This window comes from Pempheris klunzingeri, chromosome 16, assembly GCF_042242105.1.
Source record: "Pempheris klunzingeri isolate RE-2024b chromosome 16, fPemKlu1.hap1, whole genome shotgun sequence".
Classification (NCBI taxonomy): domain Eukaryota; kingdom Metazoa; phylum Chordata; class Actinopteri; order Acropomatiformes; family Pempheridae; genus Pempheris; species Pempheris klunzingeri.
The window spans coordinates 2,480,631-2,495,707 of NC_092027.1; the positions used below are offsets into that span (position 1 = coordinate 2,480,631).

The 15,077-nt window shown below is 42.7% G+C and overlaps 1 protein-coding gene across 1 annotated transcript in view; it reads right to left on the reverse strand.

The window, feature by feature from the left end:
• The window catches only part of LOC139215226 (chloride channel protein 1-like), a 34,776-nt gene extending 24,982 nt beyond the window's left edge, over positions 1-9,794 (reverse strand). The window contains exons 1-9 of the mRNA XM_070846121.1: positions 9,672-9,794; positions 3,560-3,863; positions 3,341-3,472; positions 3,030-3,158; positions 1,712-1,845; positions 1,499-1,576; positions 1,273-1,351; positions 859-984; positions 255-339 (exon numbers count right to left, since the gene is read on the reverse strand). Coding sequence (XP_070702222.1) covers positions 255-339; positions 859-984; positions 1,273-1,351; positions 1,499-1,576; positions 1,712-1,845; positions 3,030-3,158; positions 3,341-3,472; positions 3,560-3,863; positions 9,672-9,779 — 1,175 coding nt within the window. The 5' untranslated portion in view covers positions 9,780-9,794. The remainder of the gene's footprint in view (positions 1-254; positions 340-858; positions 985-1,272; positions 1,352-1,498; positions 1,577-1,711; positions 1,846-3,029; positions 3,159-3,340; positions 3,473-3,559; positions 3,864-9,671) is intronic.
• Between the last annotated feature and the right edge of the window lie 5,283 nt (positions 9,795-15,077).

Genomic DNA, 15,077 nt, shown 5'->3' on the forward strand with positions numbered 1-15,077 from the left:
AATGACACGGGTGTTAAATAGCATTACCTCATGAAGACGGCCACCTGTGTTCTCTCTTTCCACCCATGAGGTAAATTGTGAGCCAATAATTGGATTCTCCAGGTTTCAAATGCCTCATTTACATAAAGTTTGACTTACTAACATTTTTCCATCTTGTCCATTAAGATGTTTGGACACACACCGTGCATACATGCCCCCACACACACACAAAAACACTGCCAAATGTGTTTTGTCTCAGTTTTTCAGTTACTCACCCAATGATGGCGAATGCTGGCAGTTCCTGCAGGTCAAAAGGGAAATCCATGCGAAAGTTTGTCCTGAACAGAGCAGTGATGGTTACTGGAGGATGAAGAAAAGGCAAAGGGGTGAAATTAATATATAACAGTTTGTAATGATCTAAATAAAGGATACATGTTGGGGATCTTTGTAAGTCAAGGATTTAGGTGGATAACAAAAAGTGATTTTCTTTATCTTACAGGAGCTGCTGAGGGTTTTTCTTTTAAAACCAGGTAAAAAAACATTATACCATCCCTGTATTTTAAGGTCGTGGGAAATGAGAAGAGACATGTTTTGGTTTGTCTAGAAATCAATTTAATACTCATGTAAGACACTGCAGTAACCTTTAGTACTCTGCTGCTACTGTACACGGTGGAGGAGGACACCATCTAGTGGTGAATGCTTGTGCCTACAGTGCAAACATCAACTCAGTGTTACTAAAAAGTTGTGATGCTTCTCTTGGTGATCGTTACTGAAGTGACAGCGCCCTTTGATGCATGTTTGATAGAGATAAAGTGACCTCACACACACACAAATACAATATTTCTAGGTACTGAGAAATACCTTTTCTCCAGTCCATACCTGCATCTTTGTTGAACACGGATAGCACTCTGAATATGAAGGCACTAAATGTAGCTGCAAAGTATCCTCTCCAGTAGTTTCTCACAGCAAAATATGTAGAGGTCACCTCTATGCTGAAGAGCACACCTGGTGGGGGAGGAAAAAGGGACAAACTGAAACCAATGCACTAGTCTAGACCTAAAGAAAGTTGCATGCAAACAACCTGATATTTCCTGTAAAGTGGCACAATTCATACATTTTTCAAATTCCAAGCCACTTTTATAACATCTTCTACAGAACCCCCAATTTTAGCTTCCCGTGCACACAAATGTCAAATGAAAGTGACTTTCCTAAAACCAAATGTGAGTTAAATTGGTGACATAAACATCTAACGTAACACATGCTATCTCACATGAGAGGGAAAAAGCTGTGTACCTCCAAGTGGAGTACCAAAGCAGCAGCCCACCCCAACAGCACAGCCCACTGTCAGGATGTCTGTGTAACAGTATGGATTCTACTGATCCAGAGAGGACGACGAGCCGACAGGAGTGAAACAATACAAAAACAACACATAGATGAGGAAAGTCTCATGCAGTATACATTTCTTATAACCACACTTAGAGCTGAATGTAAATGAAAATGTTTCCTGACATCAGCTTACCTGATAAACTCCTGAAAAGAAGGACATGAATCTGCTGAGAACAGCAGCACAGATACTGGCGATGTGAACAAATGGGCCCTGAGTGGAGGAGATGAGCACAATGGAAAGTGAAAGCAGTGTATGCAGGATGAGAGCAGAAATCCCACCACAGATGCTGTTTCAATGATCAGACCAGGCGAACGACGGTAGAGGCATAGCCCAGTTTTCACCCACCTCTTTGCCTACAGGCATCCCGCTGCCCAGGGCTGCCGTCAGACCGATGACTTTAGCAACAAAGGCCTTGAGAGTTAAATATTCCTTCAGCACCACACCTCTCAGGATGGTCTTCAACTCTGGGATGCCAGAACCTGAGAGCCGGTGGTTGATCCAGGAAGGAAAGGAGGACAAAGAGGTTTGAATTACAGACATTTGAAGGAAAATTCCTTTTGACTCCAGCAGCCATGCAAAAAGCCGAACACAGACACACAACCCAATTTAAAGCACTTCCATAAATGTCTAAGCTCCGGAGAAAAATAGTTTTGAGGTTGTAGCAGGGATACAAGTGGAGCAGGTCATAGCAAGCTTTTAGTGGAGTGAAGAATCAGTGACACTGCAGTGAACTCTGGGACGACCGCTGCCAGCGAACACCAAAAGTGGGTTTGATTGTTCTGTTTTACCCTTCGGCTGAACTGCTCATTACCTGGAGAGTCATATTATTGGATCTTCTTCCTGAATTGGGGACTTTGAAATCTCTAATCTTCTTTTTCTTCATTAGCCTCTAATTGGAGCAATTAACCCGTCTCTGCTCTCCCACCTCAGGATTACAGAACTGTCTCATATCTAACCCCCTCACCACAACACACACTCCAATCTCATCAAAACAAGATTGATGTCTTTGAGAAGTGTTTTGAAGAGAATAAAATAAAAATGTGCTGAAAAACTAACCTTGGTTGTTCATTTCTCCTATGAGCTTATCTCTGCATCCTTAATTCATTCTGTAGTGTGGGTTACCCAGAGAAGTTAGGTATGAAAAAGGAATGAGGTGATGTGAAAAATACTGTTGTGGATTCTTGTGAGGCTGAGGTAAGTAATCATGTCCCCTGGAGGACTCAACAGGGTTTCACTCAAATCAAATGTTCCAACATCTGATCACTGATTAGCCGAGATGAAGATATCAATGACTTTATTTTTGTTGAATGGATGGTTAATGGTTGAAGTGAAAACCTGTAGACTCCCAGCCTCCTGTGACGAGGCAATGCCAACCTAATTTATAATTTTCTGACTTCCTGAGTGTTGCAAGAGTGCTTGGCTGTCTTGAATAGCATTCTTTTAAAAAACAAACAAGAGTATTTGAAAAATGCAGCTCTCCTCTCCCCCTGGCTGTCCTACAGACGCAGATGCTTGTACATGTGCGTCTTCTAGAACAGCCAATGGGAACGCCCTGTCTCTGAAAGGACCTGTGATTGATCTTAAATTACACTTACAAGCAATATCTCTACCAGAGACTTAAGACAGGTGAGAGCATAGGCATGAGGAGGAAGGGGGTACAGACCGATGGCTTGAGGAGCGACCAGGTGACAGAAGAGGGAGGAGAACAGGATGAACATCAGGGGATATGAAACCCAGGCCAGATACTGCAGGGGGATGTTTCCCCTCAGCTCCCCGTGAATCCATTTATAAGCTGAGGAAGGGAGAGAGAAAGAACGACAGAGAGAGAAGAGAGTGGAATGACGGAGGAAGACAAACAGGAGAAATGAAACAATCATAAAGGAGAAGAGAAAGATGCACAACACCTGACTTTGCATGCCCCTTTTCCTTTACTTTAATGGCTTCTGCAATGCATTGTGGGTTCTGTAGTCCTACCTTGCAGGCTCTTTGCGCTGGCATAGTCCATTGTCCAGCTGACCAGCGCCATTGTGATGCCCAGCAGAACGAGGAAGATCCAGTCCTCTCCCAGCCTGGTCACAAGAAACCGCTGCACCCTTGCTATGCAGTCTGACAAAAACCACAAACCCCAGACAGTCACAAAAAAGGAGAAATATTTATTTACTCACTTTCCTGTCTTCCCTCAGGGTCGCTCACCTCGACACTTGGAGTAGGAGCGTTTCTTTTTCATTGAGGACGTAAGGTCGGGTTCGGCTGCGTGCTCCTCAGCAGCCTCTGCCTCCATGTTGTACTGAGGCCTGTTCCTTTGTCTGCTGTGGTAGCCGTACTGATGTCCGTGTCGGCCGTGGTATCCATTGTGACCATGGCCACGGCGGCCGTGTCGTGTCCTTCCATGGCTGCGGGGATGGTTGCCATGTTTCTTGATCTGTCTCTCTGTCAGCAGGCGCGTGGCCTCCCGTCTACTGGAGCCTCCTTGGTTCTCTTGGTACTCCCCATAGAGCTGTCAGGAAAATAAATCACTCAGTACAGGAGAGAACAAATCATATGAATATCCAGCACTCATTCATCAGGCATGAACAGTAACAGGTAGTTCCTGAGCAAGTGACACTGTGGAGTGTGATAGTACTCCCCTCTTGGCACCCCTAAAGAGAAGAGTCCATTTTAAAAATAGTCAGGACCACGTGTTGACCCAAACAGCTCAAATGGAAGCGGAAACATGGGCTCTGCCTCTAGATTTATCACGTCTGGGCAGACTCCATGAAAACTGCCCTGGACATCAGGGGAAGAGATTAATTCTCATCTCTGTGTCTCCCTCTCTCACCAGCACAAATATCTCTGCCAGTAGGAGATGCCCTCTTGTGTTTGTTTCATCCTTTTCGTCAATAAAACAACAAAAGTATCTCAAACACCTCTCACATAACCTTTAAATATCCTCTCAACTGTCTCTTCCAGTCAAATTGCATTAAGCAGGTATGACAAAAGTGAAGAAAGTCCTTTCTAGGTGCTCAGGTGAACGCTGGGTTTTCTTCATTATTACTGTATAATCACACCTGGGACCTGCCCAGCGCTGCTACTGGTGTCTGCTGTGCAGGATCTGTTGTTTAGTTTGGAAAAACATATAAAGATAGAAGACAAGACACAAGTATAGAGTATTTAGTACTTAGTTTGACCAGTTTTTTCTTATCGATAACCAGTATTCTTGTTTTAAATTTGTTTTACTGTGAAACTGATGCAGTTCAATTCATGCAAATTATCCAAATTATTAACTAACATGATACCCTAACATGAACATCAGATCACCAAAGTTTTAAACTCAAAAGTAAAAGTTAATGAGTTGGCTGCCAGTGCCAATAAAAATACAGATTCAAATTATGTGTAAAAACTATCGTTTCCACAACTCAGAATCCCAATTACTCAGAAAATATTTATTGATCATTATTTCATGCACCACACATATTTGACCAGGGCTGACATATATGCTTGGTGCATCAACAGCAGACAATAGGAGTCCAGGAATATCAGTGACAAGCTGATAAGTTGTGTCCGGTGCGAACACTTTGGCCGTCCGTGCCGTAACCTTTCAACAGCTTCTAATTTAGCAGGTTCATGGACAGACAGATTGATGGGTGGGTGGATTTAGACACACACACACACACACACACATATATATATATATATATATATGTACGTACATCAGGTGCTGGCGGTGCTGTGTGATCACAGTGAAACTTGAGCAGCATAATACACAATGTGCTGTAACAGAATGCCAACACACACTCAAACAATAGCTGCGATGTCTTCATTTGTTATTTGCTGTTCATGCGTTCACTGTTAAATGTAACACACAACATATTGTGCTGATCTAAACAGCAGTATACTTGTTTTTATAGAACACAAATCAAAACAAAAAAGCCGCTTCATGCATAAGAGGGAGGATTTTCTCACCACAGATTAATCCTGACATCTCCTGACAGCTCCTGTCTGCAGGGGCGTTACACACAAATACACTATAAAGGGGGCAACTATCATCTTACCGTGGTGTAAAGCCAGACAGGTACACGGCACAGAGTCAACACCATACTCTGATTAACCAGGCCACACTGACTCTTCTATAGAAATGTTTAGTTCACACAGATTTGTCCTTCTTGGTGTCACAAACATATATAAAAATAAAGGATCTTTACGGTAACACGCTAAACAATCTGTGATCTGATCGTAAGATCTGTAAAATATGTGAGAAAATAATACAAACTCTGCTTTTTCAAGACTGAACTCTGAGGTTAATTCAACATTGTACTAATTTTGAGGTTTGTCATATTCAGAAACAGCTTTTGTGGAACTTTTATTTCCCCCTTCTGGCTGTCAGAGTAATTACACAACAGTCCACATCAAGTTTCTTTCTTCCTTTTTTTTAATCTGGAACATCTTGGACGCTTCTTCTTTTCCACTATAGCAATAAACGCCACAGTGAGGCTAATCTAAGCTAGATCTAAAAAAAGTAATACATAAAACTATAAAGACATAAAATGTAAAAGAAAACACGGCATGAAAACAATCCCGCCAGTGCAAAAGTGTTGTCATAGAAACCAGATTTAAAAACTCTGCTATATAGAGAATTACTGGCTTAATCAGCCCCGTGTGAATTAGCTTAAATGTAACAGACGTTCGTTTGGATGTAAAAGTCCGACACAAAACACGAGATAGAAATATCAGCCTGAACGAAACCAGATCTGTTTACCAGCTGACCGGACAGTATTGTTATTGTGGGCACTGCTATGATGGAGGTGGCGACATAATCATTTCTCCAAAAATCACAGACTGAACACGTCTGTCAGATTTGTCTGAGACGCCCTTGTTGTATGTTTGGAAATGCAATCAGCTGTTCACCACTATGCAGCCCCGGACAGGAAGACCTCCAACATGGCCACCACAGAGGACAGTATGTTATGTTGTAAGAGATCCATCCTTCCCACTCTCTCCCTCCATTACCTCGTTCCACCTCTCCTTCCTGTTTTCCCTCTTGACCAGTGAAACTCTACTCTGCACTAATCACTTGTACTCCTTTACCTCCTTCCTTCGTTGCCCCCTACTTGCCTTCCTTCCTCTCCCCGTCTCTCTCTCTCTCTCTCTCTCTCTCTGCCGGTGAAACACTACTCTGGGCTAAATTTAGTACCGGTGTGATCCAATATTCCTCATTACACTTCCCACACCTCTCTCGCTCTCTCTCACCATCAGTGCACCTTTCAGTGCCTCATCATATTCCTCAGTTTCTCCTACGTCTTTCTCTCTTGTCCTTCCAGTTGTCTTTCAGTCGCTCAAGGACGTATGGAAGAGGAAGTACGGACTGATAAAACTACTCCAAACAGCAAAGTTTCCCAGTTCTCCAGCTGAGCGACTACAAATTCACAGTTCTAGTCTCTGAAGTAGATACGACACAGCTCACACACACAGTCTACCTGGTGGAGGGTCAGGCTCAGTGCAGTGGACCAATGTGTGCCTCGTTCATGGATGTTTCTGCAGTCTGAAGTAGAGCTAGTTCGATTTGATTCATGCTAGTTTTTACAACAACAGGGAAGCGTTCAAACAGTCAGACAAGAATAAAAAGAAAAACATAGATTTAAATCAGATCAAACAGATAATGCATCATACATCAACCATTCAATACGTGAGTTCGGTGCTCAGTCACAGAGACACATTTTGGAGGGCGCCAAAGAAATAAGGACATCATTTGGTGAAATCACACATTGCCTTCTTCTGTTTTTAAAATCTAGGCTTCTGCTTCACTGAACAGATTAAAAACTCCAGCAGATCAGATCTCTGTGGAGCCATGAGGAGAATCTACATTCTTCAGATTAACACATGAAAAACACAAAACCATCATGTTTTCTATTTTGTTTTAAACTGTTTTAAACTGATGCTCTTTTAATCCCTCGGTCCTGTTGTGGCCTCTTCCTCTACAGGAGCGTCAGCACCAGCAGTGACCTCGATGAACCAGCTCCCAATATTCAAGGAACTGAATGATAATATTTCCTTTTGCTGATTTTTTTGGGGATGATATTTGGATGGAAGCCCGGCTACGGTTTAGTTATAATGAATGTCAACGGTCTGGCTCCAGCTGGATGCCCTCTGCTTTGAGAGATATTTAGAGATGTGTATTGATGATGCCGTGATGGTGATATGGTGATGATGCTTTTCCACCAAAGTGGATCGTATCACTCTGTGAGAATGAGCTCTACTGGACGTCACTTGTCAGCTCTCTGATGTCCACATACCTCCGTACAGGGCTTCAAGTTTACAGCTGAATGTGAGTGCATGCCGTTATAAGCTGTCATTTGAAGTCAAACCTAATGCATTTGAAGGTCTTCTAAAATAGAGAAGGGTTTAGCTCCATACATTCTCCACATGACTGCCAACTCCCTGGCAATGTGCCCTGTCTTTATAGATTACAGTGGTGGAGGGTATTATTATCATTATAAAACTATTATTATTATTGTCATTTAACTATTATTTACCTGTAGTTATTGCATTTTTAGTTATTTATTGTTTTGTTTTTTTTACATCTCAAATGAAGCCATGTCTGTGGGCCAAATATCCTCAGAGGACCATGAACTATGATAAAACTACTAAAAAAAAACCACTCAGAGCCCTTTTCCCCTGAGTGACGGCGTAAACATCGGGGTTACCACGGCCCATGTAGCCTTCAACAGCGCTCTCTCTCTCACACACACACACACACACACGCACAGGTTAAATGACTTGGGTTTCAACAACCACTACATTCTGTGAGTCACCATGACCATAAACCCTCACATGCCATCCAATCAACACCACAGAAGCCCCTCAGCCGTACTCATTTTTCTTCGAGGACTCTTCACTGGAATACACCACCTGAGTCATTATTCACAACAAATTCAGTGTTTCTATTTCTGAAATGATTCTTTCCTGACAATGTTTCGAGCATAAGAGACGGCAAGGCTATCACGCTGGGCTATATGGTTTCATGAGACATACAAAAATAGTCCCATTATGCACCAAAACAATTCAAAAATTGCAAATGGTCTCATATTTTTTTGAGAGTCCAAGTCCAAGAGTCCTGAGTGCTATTATTGTATGTCATTTACCATGTAAAAAAAAAAACAAAACAGAGACCAAATTAGTGTTTATTGTGGATTAAACAAAAACTCCCATTCAAAAACCATATATTAAAATGCCTGCAGGAAGATTTGACTTCCTGCTTGCTTTTACGAGGCTATTTTGTATTTGGATGATCTGCTGCTGTTTTGCATTTTCTCTCTCTTTAGCTCTCTTTCAGCATCAAATGAGCCTGTGTGATGCAAACTGTGTTCTCACAACAAGGTATTCACCAACAACAACCTACAAGTGTTCCTATTTTTCTGGCCTCAATGTAAATCCCCAACTGACCCTGAGAACATTCAGGGTTCTGTAACAGAACGTCCTAAAGCCGAGATGAAAATCCTCCAGATGTTCTGAGGCACCCTTCACACCGCCTTGTCACAAAACATGCATGTAAGTACATGAATGGTGAAGATTAGCACCACTACAAATGCATGATCAGGTTTCCCCTCTTTGGAACACACGTGGACAAGCACTAAGCACACACAAGTGACCGTGCGAGCTCTCACACACACACACACGGAGGTATTAACACAAAAGCACACATGGAAAAACACGAATGCACACATTGTGTAGACGGACACAGATGCATGTGCGAGGACACACTTACTGCACACACACCTTCACACATACAGAGAGAAGCAGAGAGGGTAGCAAACAGGTGGTCGGTAGGGAAAGAAGGAAACAGCAAGACTGAGACAAAATGTGTATATATCTGTGTGTGTGTGTGTGTGTGTGTGTGTGTGTGTGTGTGTGTGTGTGTGTGTGTGTGTGTGCCAAGATCAGGGGTGAAGGAGGTGCACAGCGTCTAAGCACCTGTTGCGTGACCATGTGCGTGACCCTGTTGTTATACATCAGCTAATTGGTCTTCACCATGTCCACGACACACAGACACATACACACATGCACACATGGCATGTAGCTCATTGAGAGGCACACACACACACACACACACACACACAAAATACGTTAGGCAGGCCCCATCCATGCACATGTAGTTTGCACTGCCAATACAGGTGCGTCATGCAAGAATGACATGAGAAAGTGCAGACACACAACACAGAGAAACAAAAGCGGCAGAGACAGGCTGCGTACAGACAGACGGCTGGACACAGACAGATGGAGGGAGGAACAGAGAGAGGAGGAATAAGAGGAACGAGAGAGGGACACTGACCAGGGTTTGCTTGTATCTCAGAGCCTTCCTTTCCGACGCATCTGCGGCCATTGACACACTGTCACTGACCCAAAAATAAACCCACCCGCTCACCGTCTGTCTCAGCATTACCAGGACCGCGCTGGACGCCCAGCCAGGACACTCGCACACACACACACACAGTCACACTCTCTCACACACACACACACACACACACATATATCTGGACATGGTGTAAACTAGCTCCAGCTGGGGTTACCCCCGCCTGTTTGCCTACAGACACTGAGCAACTTCAGTTCACATCAGTGGTCAAGGCAAAACATGCATTACCAATGCCTGTAAAATGATCTAATCTCACCATAACACTGATGGTTTGATTCCAACAACAAGACAGAAGAAAAACCTGCCTTTGCTGCACTTTGAGGATTACTGACATTCTGTTAAATTAAGGAAATCCAAAGAAATCCAGAGGTGAAGACTGTCGCTTCAGGTAGCGTAAAAAGTGACTGCATTCACACAAAAAGCTAAAATGGTCTTTCTTTCTTTACTTTTACTTTGGTTATTCTTTTTATACATAACTACAAGAGCAACATTGGAGGGAGCCTGAGATTTAAAGGTTTAATTTCAGGTTCACACAGTTATCTGGGGAGTCCTACTAGAACACATAATGTTCAAAATAACACATTATTTATACTGGACATAGCTGCTGCATCTGTTTTTCTGATTGGTCAGCTCCCCTACCACTGAGCAGGCACCGCCCACCAACTCCCACATCTGCTCTGCCGTCCCCGAAGGGGAGCCACATTAGCTGTGCAACATGCCAACACCAACTTCAACACACTAACCAGCCAAAGAAACAGCAAAACAACATCAAGTTAGAACATCCAACCCTAAAGTCAGGTCACAGACAGCAGGTAACTCCAGTAATTCCAGTTTTCTAGCTGTTGTGCGAACATTTCTGTCATATTTTCATCTAAAATAAATTAAATTTGCTGGGCCATGAAGACTAGCGTGCTTTTATCAAACCTTTGACAGTTTCATATCACTGGAGCCAATGTTAGTGAGGGAACGATGGTGGACAGACAGCGTTTTCACTAAGTGGAATTGTGCTGAGGGGCTGAAGGAGGCCACATGTTCAATAAACCTGCTTCTTACATAAGAAGAGGGGTCAAATCTAAACGGCATGTTTGCACATACAGTTAGTGAAAGAGAGCAGGAGAAAAAGGGAGAGGACGGTCTTTTCTCATAGTTTTAGGGTCTCTAGACTCTTGCTGTCAGAACATGCTTCCCAAAACCCAACAACAACTAACGTGCACAGGAGGCTGAACCCAGAAACAGAAGACGTTTCCATAAAACTACAGTGAGACGATCAAGACTGAGTATCTGTGTATGATGGATTATACAGTTCACTACAATAACATTTCACACAAAAGCTGCAAATACATGACACGGCGAAGCCGGAGGTTTTTTGTTTTGATGAATAAAGACAAATATGGGTCGCTAAGCTGAAACCTGAGCAAAGCACTATCAGCGTCTGTGGGTGTGTCAGCACACCAGCTCGACTCTTTGAAGGGAAGAGGGCGGAGGTGTCCCAGCAAGTGAAAAGTCATGATTATCCAACATCAGTACTGACCACACACACACACACACACACACACACACACACACACACACACACACACACACACACACACACACACACACACACACACACACACACACACACACACACGCCAGAGCCAGTGTCACGCCCTCAGCTCAAATAAGTGATATGTGCATTGGAGGCCGTTTCTTATATCTTACCCACATGCACACGGTAAATACTGAAGACTGTCGCAATGTTTCAAAACAATAGCTGCTCCAATAGCTTCAATAGCTTTTATCTGGAGGATCTCAATAAAAACCCTCTCAATAACCTGTCTGTGAGGTAAAGATATAATGTTATCATCCATCCCTGATCCCTTTGGTTTGTTTTTTAACTATATGTTCAACAGCTACTTTGATTTAAAGCTACATTTTGGGGTTTTTACTGAATCACAAACTGTCTGCTGACAGATATGAGGACTCCGATCACATTTTTTTTTTTTTTTTTATATACACTTCAATTGTTTGGTTGAAGTAGCTGCACATCATCTTCTAACTCTTGGCCTCATATTTTGGATGTGTGGGAATGTCTCTATTCATCCACACTGTGTGAACACAATACGAGCAAGCAAACAAGTCTAAAAAAATAACAATTTCCCCTTTGTCACTTCTGGGAATTTCTCTGTCTACATCCCCATGGAGCACAGCAAACACAAGAACAGCTGTTTCAGCCTACAATAGCTCTACAATATACATTATAGTAAATGTATTTGTTCAGATTGGCTTTGATATTGCAAGTTGACCATTTATTTATTTATTTATTTAAATGTGCCAGTATTAGCGTAAGGAAGCTATTTTTCAACTGTTGTCCCTGGGCAAGGTGTAAAATGCCAGCAGTTCACATTCATATACATAGAAGACACAATTAACCTTTAAAATATTAACAAAACATCTAGACAGACAATGGTGCATGGGCAGGTGATCATGCAGCACAAAACATAACAGAAGACAAAATGAGGAGACATGAAAACAGAAGAAGACATGAGGGACGACCTGCAGGGCTCTAGTGTGGACAGTGCTGATGTGATTTCAGCCAGTTTTTAAGTTCAGTCTTGAAAGTGTTGTATGTGGGACATTCTCTTATGGGAAGGGGTCTGCTGTTCCAAATATTACCGCCCCTGACTGAAAGAACAGATTGTCCAAAGGTGGTCCGTCTGTAGGGCACGTCACAGTCGTGCGTAACGCATCAGGGGTTGGCGCGCACACACTGAGCGTGTCCCCAGACAAATACAGCCCACTATGTGGAAAACACACGAGCAGGGACAAACAAATACATGCAAATACAACAGCAAATACAGCACTCACTGTAAGGTGTGCAGGTGATAAGGGAGACAAGGAAAAAGTGTTTGAGGGGTGGGTGTGGCCAATCTGAGAGAGAGAGAGTAGTGAAAGAGCACACCGGGCTGGTGACAGCAAAAGAGAAACCGTGATCCTAACATCACCAGTAGCTTCAATACAAATGCATCCGCCAGTGGATATCACTACAAACTGCAGACAGACTACGAAAACATGAAAACCGAGAAGGTGGACTTGAACCTATCCCACAGATCTACACTTGTATTGGCTCGCAGAGACTGCAAACTACATGTTTTGGATACGCGGACCACACAGAGTTTGACACCTGACCAGGTAAGATGACAAAAACAAACGCTGTGGATGTGACACGGAGAGCCGCAGCCAAATCACCCACCTGTGATGGGATTTTTACATTTTTGCTAACAGGTTCCCACTGAAATATTATATCACATGTTTGTTCAAATCTGGGACGACTATTCAGACATCAGATATACAGTAGTGTCTAATATCTTTCTGTATGTGTACATTATTTTGTGTATAAGAATTTTGCACAATCATGTGTGAGTAGATATACAACTTTAAACTGTTGGTATTATCATTTGTGATAACTAACTGTTTTGATTTGAGTGTGCAACTAAGAAAACAGCATGTCTGTGTGTCTTTAACAGCAGGTTTCAGTGTCTGTTCTCAAGTGTGTGTGTTGTGAAATGTCCTGATCTTTTGTTGTGCATGTAGGTGTGTGTTGATGCAGGAGAGTTATTAGGGCATGTGAATGTGAATGTGAAGGGACAATGCAGACGAACCGGTTCAGTGACATCCACGCTTTTTAACGAGTAGAGCACGGTGTTGGTGTCTGTGTGTGTTTTGTCCACAGAAATGCTTATTACATACCAGGGAGACTTTGTAAGGGTGTGTGTATGTGTCACACGGATGATACCAAGGATGATGCTGCATTATTACCACATGAAACATGGTCACGCACACACTTTGCACCTGAACTGGTCGTGTGTCATGAGTGAGTGTCTTCACTCTGATGCTAATCCCATCACAGCGGGATGTGCTGACATGACAGGAAAGGACAACAAAGCTGCGTATTTATCGTTTAATCTGTAAAACCAGCAATCCAACTGTTTATAAATGGTCTAAATTGATATTACAACCAAAAGAGGAGAGCAACGTGTAACAGAACACTTTGATGTTTGCCCAGGTAGATAACACTGGCTAACTGTCTGTTAGCTTGACCTCATTTCTGTTTCTTCATGAACATGTATTGGGACTATTTGAGTATCTGGTCAGTGCTAAGCTAACAGCGTTAGCAGTGACGAGGAGGCGACCTGCAGCAAACACATGCTGACGAGCAGTGATTTGATTCCACCAGGCCAACAGAGAAAAGTCACGTTTTCCTCCACATTTGTTAAAGAAATAAGATTGACAGGGCAGGTGTGTCCCTTCCTTTTAACCCTCTGATTTGAATATGTGATCTACTAATCATGTAAAATATGTCTGAAAAGCCCCGGGGCACAAGTTCAAATATACGGGATCAAATGTGTTCAGGGGAACTTTGCATACAAGCACACAGAAGCAGAAACCCTCGTGATCGGGACACACTTCCCCCATCAACACAGGTTCTCCATCAGTTATGTTTTAGTGTATTTCACTTTCCTTGATACACCTGTACTCAGCCAACTTTACAGTTACAGTCTTTGACGGTCCCTTTTATCACTTATATCAGGATTCATGAGTTTAAAATGCTCACAGCGACCACGTCTGCAACAATAAAAACAATCTTAAGAGCCCTGCAACTGTGCATGCATTAGCAAAATGACTCCATGTTGAGACTAGCAGAAAGGACAAATTAGCAGGATTGGCTAGCACTGGTGATTCGTATTTTTAACAAGATCACACTGAGAAAAGTGCTGAGCTCTGCCAGAGCTACACCTCACCACAACCACACCTAAACCTATAACCACTGTAAGCTTTATAAGATATTCACTCAACTTTTCTTTTTTTATTTCAACCTTTGGTCCTCCGAGTGTGTTTGTAAATGTGATCTCAGGATGAATGCACTGTACACTGTGACTGCTTCATTAAAAGTGATTAAAAAAGACAAGCTTACATTCAAGATGGTGGCCAAAATAACAAGATAAGAAATTAGATTTATTCATGTCGCACTGTCCATAACTTTAGTGGATCACAACATATCAGGTAAAGAATTAATCTCCAGACGACCAAACAAGACCAAACTTTTCTGTGGATGTCAGTTTCTCAGCCATGACGTAGGCTTGTTTTCAGCTGAGCCGACTGACTTTTGCTTTGTGATTTCAAACTGACGCAGCTGTTGATGACTTGCAGCCTAAAGCGCCTGGTTCAGAGGAGTGAGGAGTCAGTTATGGTGTAAATGTTCAGCATGCAGGTGTCAATGTGCACAAAAAACATTAGGCTCATCGGTTTTTCAATATAGACAGACAGACACGCACACAAAGCTTT